The sequence below is a fragment of the Pseudophryne corroboree genome, chromosome 3, assembly GCF_028390025.1.
Source record: "Pseudophryne corroboree isolate aPseCor3 chromosome 3, aPseCor3.hap2, whole genome shotgun sequence".
In the NCBI taxonomy this organism is placed as follows: Eukaryota; Metazoa; Chordata; class Amphibia; order Anura; family Myobatrachidae; genus Pseudophryne; species Pseudophryne corroboree.
The window spans coordinates 108,739,216-108,748,057 of NC_086446.1; the positions used below are offsets into that span (position 1 = coordinate 108,739,216).

General features: G+C 43.3%; 1 protein-coding gene across 1 annotated transcript in view; it reads right to left on the minus strand.

Annotated features, from left to right (window-relative positions):
• The window catches only part of MRPL16 (mitochondrial ribosomal protein L16), a 37,759-nt gene extending 29,840 nt beyond the window's left edge, over positions 1 to 7,919 (minus strand). Inside the window, exon 1 of the mRNA XM_063958424.1 lies at positions 7,769 to 7,919. Within this exon, the coding sequence (XP_063814494.1) occupies positions 7,769 to 7,826 (58 nt within the window). The 5' untranslated portion in view covers positions 7,827 to 7,919. The remainder of the gene's footprint in view (positions 1 to 7,768) is intronic.
• Between the last annotated feature and the right edge of the window lie 923 nt (positions 7,920 to 8,842).

Genomic DNA, 8,842 nt, shown 5'->3' on the forward strand with positions numbered 1-8,842 from the left:
AGTGGGCACCTTAACACTCATTTTCTATTATGAATAAGTAGCTGTAGTTTTGCAAGGGTTAACGAGTCTCGGGCAACAATTTTGACACCTGAAATCAACTGAGTCAGGTCACTTGCATATAACCCACATGTATTTTGCCTTGCCCAACACTGGTTTGGGCATGAAATACGTTGCCCAAGTGGGCACATTCACAGTATTATGAATTACTAATTTGAATAAGTAGCTGTAGTTTTGCAAGGGTTAACAAGTCTCGGGCAACAATTTTGACACCAGAAATCAATAGAGTCGTGTCACTTGCATATGACCCATATGGATTTTGCCTTGCCCAACACTGGTTTGGGCATGAAATACGCTGCCCAAGTGGGCACCTTAACACTATCATTTTCTATTATGAATAAGTAGCTGTAGTTTTGCAAGGGTTAACTAGTCTCGGGCAAGAATTTTGAAACCTGAAATCAACTGAATCGGGTCACTTGCATATGACCCACATGGATTTTGCCTTGCCCAACGCTGGTTTTGCCATGAAATACGCTGCCCAAGTGGGCACATTCAAATTAGTCATTCATAATACTGTGAATGTGCCCACTTGGGCAGCGTATTTCATGGCAAAACCAGTGTTGGGCAAGGCAAAATCCATGTGGGTCATATGCAAGTGACCCGACTCTATTGATTTCTGGTGTCAAAATTGTTGCACGAGACTCGTTAACCCTTGCAAAACTACAGCTACTTATTCATAATAGAAAATGATAGTGTTAAGGTGCCCACTTGGGCAACTAATTTCATGCCCAAACCAGCGTTGGGCAAGGCAAAATACATGTGGGTCATATGCAAGTGACACGACTCTATTGATTTCAGGTGTCAAAATTCTTGCCCGAGACTCGTTAACCCTTGCAAAACTACAGCTACTTATTCAAATTAGTAATTCATAATACTGTGAATGTGCCCACTTGGGCAGCGTATTTCATGCCCAAACCAGTGTTGGGCAAGGCAAAATCCATGTGGGTCATATGCAAGTGACCCGACTCTATTGATTTCTGGTGTCAAAATTGTTGCCCGAGACTCGTTAACCCTTGCAAAACTACAGCTACTTATTCATAATAGAAAATGATAGTGTTAAGGTGCCCACTTGGGCAACTTATTTCATGCCCAAACCAGTGTTGGGCAAGGCAAAATACATGTGGGTCATATGCAAGTGACCCGACTCAGTTGATTTCAGGTGTCAAAATTCTTGCCCGAGACTCGTTAACCCTTGCACAACTACAGCTACTTATTCAAATTAGTAATTCATAATACTGTGTATGTGCCCACTTGGGCAGCGTATTTCATGCCCAAACCAGTGTTGGGCAAGGCAAAATCCATGTGGGTCATATGCAAGTGACCCGACTCAGTTGACTTCAGGTGTCAAAATTCTTGCCCGAGACTCGTTAACCCTTGCACAACTACAGCTACTTAATCATCATAGAAAATGAGAGTGTTAAGGTGCCCACTTGGGCAGCGTATTTCATGCCCAAACCAGTGTTGGGCAAGGCAAAATCCATGTTGGTCATATGCAAGTGACACGACTCTATTGATTTCAGGTGTCAAAATTCTTGCCCGAGACTCGTTAACCCTTGCAAAACTACAGCTACTTATTCAATTTAGTAATTCATAATACTGTGAATGTGCCCACTTGGGCAGCGTATTTCATGGCAAAACCAGCGTTGGGCAAGGCAAAATCCATGTGGGTCATATGCAAGTGACCGGACTCTATTGATTTCTGGTGTCAAAATTGTTGCCCGAGACTCGTTAACCCTTGCAAAACTACAGCTACTTATTCATAATAGAAAATGATAGTGTTAAGGTGCCCACTTGGGCAGCGTATTTCATGGCCAAACCAGTGTTGGGCAAGGCAAAATCCATGTGGGTCATATGTAAGTGACCCGACTATTGATTTCAGGTGTCAAAATTGTTGCCCGAGACTCGTTAACCCTTGCAAAACTACAGCTACTTATTCATAATAGAAAATGATAGTGTTAAGGTGCCCACTTGGGCAACTTATTTCATGCCCAAACCAGTGTTGGGCAAGGCAAAATACATGTGGGTCATATGCAAGTGACCCGACTCAGTTGATTTCAGGTGTCAAAATTCTTGCCCGAGACTCGTTAACCCTTGCACAACTACAGCTACTTATTCAAATTAGTAATTCATAATACTGTGTATGTGCCCACTTGGGCAGCGTATTTCATGGCCAAACCAGTGTTAAGCAAGGCAAAATCCATGTGGGTCATATGCAAGTGACCCGACTATTGATTTCAGGTGTCAAAATTGTTGCCCGAGACTCGTTAACTCTTGCAAAACTACAGCTACTTATTCATAATAGAAAATGATAGTGTTAAGGTGCCCACTTGGGCAGCGTATTTCATGCCCAAACCAGTGTTGGGCAAGACAAAATCCATGTTGGTCATATGCAAGTGACCCGACTCAGTTGATTTCAGGTGTCAAAATTCTTGCCCGAGACTCGTTAACCCTTGCACAACTACAGCTACTTATTCATAATAGAAAATTATAGTGTTAAGGTGCCCACTTGGGCAGCGTATTTCATGCCCAAACCAGTGTTGGGCAAGGCAAAATCCACGTGGGTCATATGCAAGTGACACGACTCTATTGATTTCAGGTGTCAAAATTCTTGCCCGAGACTCGTTAACCCTTGCAAAACTACAGCTACTTATTCAATTTAGTAATTCATAATACTGTGAATGTGCCCACTTGGGCAGCGTATTTCATGGCAAAACAGCGTTGGGCCAAGCAAAATACAAGTGGGTCATATGTAAGTGACCACCCTCTGTTGATTTCAGGTGTCAAATTTGTGGCCCAAGACTGGTTAACCCTTGCAAAACTACAGCTACTTATTCAAAATAGCAAAACATGGTGTGTGTGCCCACTTTGCCAGTGTATTTCATGCCCAAAACAGCGTTGGGCCAAGCAAAATACTAGTGGGTGATATGTAAGTGACCACCCTCTGTTGATTTCAGGTGTCAAATTTGTGGCCCAAGACTGGTTAACCCTTGCAAAACTACAGCTACTTATTCAAAATAGCAAAACATGGTGTGTGTGCCCACTTTGCCAGTGTATTTCATGCCCAAAACAGCGTTGGGCCAGGCAAAATACAAGTGGGTCACATGCAAGTGACCACTCTCTGTTGATTTCAGGGGTCAAATTTGTGGCCCAAGACTGGTTAACCCTTGCAAAACTACAGCTACTTATTCAAAATTGAAAATATGGTGTGTGTGCCCACTTTGCCAGTGTATTTCATGCCCAAAACAGCGTTGGGCCAGGCAAAATACAAGTGGGTCACATGCAAGTGACCACTCTCTGTTGATTTCAGGGGTCAAATTTGTGGCCCAAGACTAGTTAACCCTTGCAAAACTACAGCTACTTATTCAAAATAGCAAAACATGGTGTGTGTGGCCACTTTGCCAGTGTATTTCATGCCCAAAATGCGTTGGGCCAAGCAAAATACAAGTGGGTCATATGTAACTGACCACCCTCTGTTGATTTCAGGTGTCAAATTTGTGGCCCAAGACTAGTTAACCCTTGCAAAACTACAGCTACTTATTCAAAATGGAAAATATGGTGTGTGTGCCCACTTTGCCAGTGTATTTCATGCCCAAAACAGCGTTGGGCCAGGCAAAATACAAGTGGGTCACATGCAAGTGACCACTCTCTGTTGATTTCAGGGGTCAAATTTGTGGCCCAAGACTAGTTAACCCTTGCAAAACTACAGCTACTTATTCAAAATGGCAATTTATAAAATGGTGTCTGTGCCCACTTTGCCAGTGTATTTCATGCCCAAAACAGCGTTGGGCCAAGTAAAATACAAGTGGGTCATATGTAAGTGACCACCCTCTGTTGATTTCAGGTGTCAAATTTGTGGCCCAAGACTGGTTAACCCTTGCAAAACTACAGCTACTTATTCAAAATAGCAAATCATGGTGTGTGTGCCCACTTTGCCAGTGTATTTCATGCCCAAAACAGCGTTGGGCCAGGCAAAATACAAGTGGGTCACATGCAAGTGACCACTCTCTGTTGATTTCAGGGGTCAAATTTGTGGCCCAAGACTAGTTAACCCTTGCAAAACTACAGCTACTTATTCAAAATAGCAAAACATGGTGTGTGTGCCCACTTTGCCAGTGTATTTCATGCCCAAAACAGCGTTGGGCCAGGCAAAATACAAGTGGGTCACATGCAAGTGACCACTCTCTGTTGATTTCAGGGGTCAAATTTGTGGCCCAAGACTAGTTAACCCTTGCAAAACTACAGCTACTTATTCAAAATGGCAATTTATAAAATGGTGTCTGTGCCCACTTTGCCAGTGTATTTCATGCCCAAAACAGCGTTGGGCCAAGCAAAATACAAGTGGGTCACATGCAAGTGACCACTCTCTGTTGATTTCAGGGGTCAAATTTGTGGCCCAAGACTAGTTAACCCTTGCAAAACTACAGCTACTTATTCAAAATGGCAATTTATAAAATGGTGTCTGTGCCCACTTTGCCAGTGTATTTCATGCCCAAAACAGCGTTGGGCCAAGCAAAATACAAGTGGGTCATATGTAAGTGACCACCCTCTGTTGATTTCAGGGGTCAAATTTGTGGCCCAAGACTAGTTAACCCTTGCAAAACTACAGCTACTTATTCAAAATGGCAAATTATAAAATGGTGTCTGTGCCCACTTTGCCAGTGTATTTCATGCCCAAAACAGCGTTGGGCCAAGCAAAATACAAGTGGGTCATATGTAACTGACCACCCTCTGTTGATTTCAGGGGTCAAATTTGTGGCCCAAGACTAGTTAACCCTTGCAAAACTACAGCTACTTATTCAAAATAGCAAAACATGGTGTGTGTGGCCACTTTGCCAGTGTATTTCATGCCCAAAATGCGTTGGGCCAAGCAAAATACAAGTGGGTCATATGTAACTGACCACCCTCTGTTGATTTCAGGTGTCAAATTTGTGGCCCAAGACTAGTTAACCCTTGCAAAACTACAGCTACTTATTCAAAATGGAAAATATGGTGTGTGTGCTCACTTTGCCAGTGTATTTCATGCCCAAAACAGCGTTGGGCCAAGCAAAATACAAGTGGGTCATATGTAACTGACCACCCTCTGTTGATTTCAGGTGTCAAATTTGTGGCCCAAGACTAGTTAACCCTTGCAAAACTACAGCTACTTATTGAAAATGGCAAAATATGGTGTGTGTGCCCACTTTGCCAGTGTATTTCATGCCCAAAATGCGTTGGGCCAAGCAAAATACAAGTGGGTCATATGTAACTGACCACCCTCTGTTGATTTCAGGTGTCAAATTTGTGGCCCAAGACTAGTTAACCCTTGCAAAACTACAGCTACTTATTCAAAATGGAAAATATGGTGTGTGTGCCCACTTTGCCAGTGTATTTCATGCCCAAAACAGCGTTGGGCCAAGCAAAATACAAGTGGGTCATATGTAACTGACCACCCTCTGTTGATTTCAGGTGTCAAATTTGTGGCCCAAGACTAGTTAACCCTTGCAAAACTACAGCTACTTATTGAAAATGGCAAAATATGGTGTGTGTGCCCACTTTGCCAGTGTATTTCATGCCCAAAACAGCGTTGGGCCAGGCAAAATACAAGTGGGTCACATGCAAGTGACCACTCTCTGTTGATTTCAGGGGTCAAATTTGTGGCCCAAGACTAGTTAACCCTTGCAAAACTACAGCTACTTATTCAAAATGGCAATTTATAAAATGGTGTCTGTGCCCACTTTGCCAGTGTATTTCATGCCCAAAACAGCGTTGGGCCAAGTAAAATACAAGTGGGTCATATGTAAGTGACCACCCTCTGTTGATTTCAGGTGTCAAATTTGTGGCCCAAGACTGGTTAACCCTTGCAAAACTACAGCTACTTATTCAAAATAGCAAATCATGGTGTGTGTGCCCACTTTGCCAGTGTATTTCATGCCCAAAACAGCGTTGGGCCAGGCAAAATACAAGTGGGTCACATGCAAGTGACCACTCTCTGTTGATTTCAGGGGTCAAATTTGTGGCCCAAGACTAGTTAACCCTTGCAGAACTACAGCTACTTATTCAAAATAGCAAAACATGGTGTGTGTGCCCACTTTGCCAGTGTATTTCATGCCCAAAACAGCGTTGGGCCAGGCAAAATACAAGTGGGTCACATGCAAGTGACCACTCTCTGTTGATTTCAGGGGTCAAATTTGTGGCCCAAGACTAGTTAACCCTTGCAAAACTACAGCTACTTATTCAAAATGGCAATTTATAAAATGGTGTTTGTGCCCACTTTGCCAGTGTATTTCATGCCCAAAACAGCGTTGGGCCAAGCAAAATACAAGTGGGTCATATGTAAGTGACCACCCTCTGTTGATTTCAGGTGTCAAATTTGTGGCCCAAGACTGGTTAACCCTTGCAAAACTACAGCTACTTATTCAAAATAGCAAATCATGGTGTGTGTGCCCACTTTGCCAGTGTATTTCATGCCCAAAACAGCGTTGGGCCAGGCAAAATACAAGTGGGTCACATGCAAGTGACCACTCTCTGTTGATTTCAGGGGTCAAATTTGTGGCCCAAGACTAGTTAACCCTTGCAAAACTACAGCTACTTATTCAAAATAGCAAAACATGGTGTGTGTGCCCACTTTGCCAGTGTATTTCATGCCCAAAACAGCGTTGGGCCAGGCAAAATACAAGTGGGTCACATGCAAGTGACCACTCTCTGTTGATTTCAGGGGTCAAATTTGTGGCCCAAGACTAGTTAACCATTGCAAAACTACAGCTACTTATTCAAAATGGCAATTTATAAAATGGTGTCTGTGCCCACTTTGCCAGTGTATTTCATGCCCAAAACAGCGTTGGGCCAAGCAAAATACAAGTGGGTCATATGTAAGTGACCACCCTCTGTTGATTTCAGGGGTCAAATTTGTGGCCCAAGACTGGTTAACCCTTGCAAAACTACAGCTACTTATTCAAAATCGCAAAACATGGTGTTTGCGCCCACTTTGCCAGTGTATTTCATGCCCAAAACAGCGTTGGGCCAAGCAAAATACAAGTGGGTCATATGTAACTGACCACCCTCTGTTGATTTCAGGTGTCAAATTTGTGGCCCAAGACTGGTTAACCCTTGCAAAACTACAGCTACTTATTCAAAATGGCAAAATATGGTGTGTGTGCCCACTTTGCCAGTGTATTTCATGCCCAAAACAGTGTTGGGCCAGGCAAAATACAAGTGGGTCACATGCAAGGGACCCTACTCTGTTGATTTCAGGTGTCAAATTTGTGACAGAAGACTCATTAACCCTTGCGAAACTGAATGATCTGAATAAGAAGCTGGAGTTCGAATAAGAAGTGAATAAGAAGCTGGAGCTTGAATAAGAAGTGAATAAGAAGCTGGCCGAATAAGAAGCTAACTTCAGCCTCGTAGATAAAAGCTGCTTATTATTTTAGAATAACTACTGGAGAGTTATCACAGGACTAGTGCAATAGTGCGGTTCCACACGTCTCCCCCTAGTAAGCCATTTTGTTAAGAGTATGCTCCATAGACTTTAGCATATATTGGTCTACAAGCAAATGGCCGTTAGCACACTCTTTACAACATTAAACCGGAGACATAACCCTCTAACACTAGCTGTCACAGTTCTGTCTCTTGTAACCACAAGTGAGCGGTGCCGCCTGTGTTCCACATGCCTACAAGGTCGCAGCGCTCGCAACAACAGCATATAGATAAGGATAGGTCCGTCTGTCCTCACCAGTCAGCAGGACACGGCGAAGCCCCGTCAAGCGACTCCATTGCGGCAGCAGCGCCATCACTGGGAGCTGAAGAGAGGGCTAGCAGGGTACGGATCGCCACTATCACACTGCCATTTTTGCGACGATGTGACGTCATTGGGAAAAGGAACAAAAAAAGGGTCAAGGTCAACCAGGTCTGGAAGGATACCGCCATCTGCTGGTGGGGAGGAATAATCTGTCTCTTGTTTTAAAATGGGCTAGCCAAGCATGCAGACGTGCCAGAGTGGGTCCTGCAATTGTTTAAGATAGAACCAAAAATACCATTGTTTATTGCTTTTAGTATATATAATTAATATTAATAATTTTCATAGAGGGAAATAAAAATGACAGCACCAGGATCAAAAATGCTCACAATGGATGACTTTTTGCCATGGATAATACTGCTAACTCTGCTTCTCACACTTGTTTTCTTAGTGCAGTGACTGCAGCAATTATCAGATGCAATTTTTTTAAACATCAGTTAAATTCATCAAGCAGTGTTATTGCAGGAGAAAATAAGGGGTAGATTTAACAACAAGTGATATTATTGTTATCAGTGATCGCGCTGAGCCAAAAAAAAAGTGGGTCCCAGGGACCCCTCACTTTTAAAAATTGGGGTCCTACCGGTCTTTTTCTGGGTCCCATTGGAATGAAGGTTCGTATTAATCTTAAACTTGTTTGGACACTACAAAAGTGTTGCAAGGTGGGGGGATAGGGTGACAATGCTGCTGGGCTGTGAAGCATGCAGGACACCCTGCACCAGAGGTGTAACTAGACATTTTGGTGCCCTTAGGCAGAAAGTGTATTGGTGTTCCACCTGCCAGGCTGGAAAGCATAGGTGCAAAATTTTAGGGGCGTGGCTTCATAGGGATGGAGCGTGACCACATAATAGTGCCGCTTATACACATTGCACCAGGTAGAACCTCCTATGCACAATGCGCCAGATAGAGCATGTTATACACATTGCGCCAGGCACAGCACTTTTATTATACACATTGCGCCAGGCACAGCACGTTATTATACACATTGCGCCAGGCACAGCAGGTTATTATACA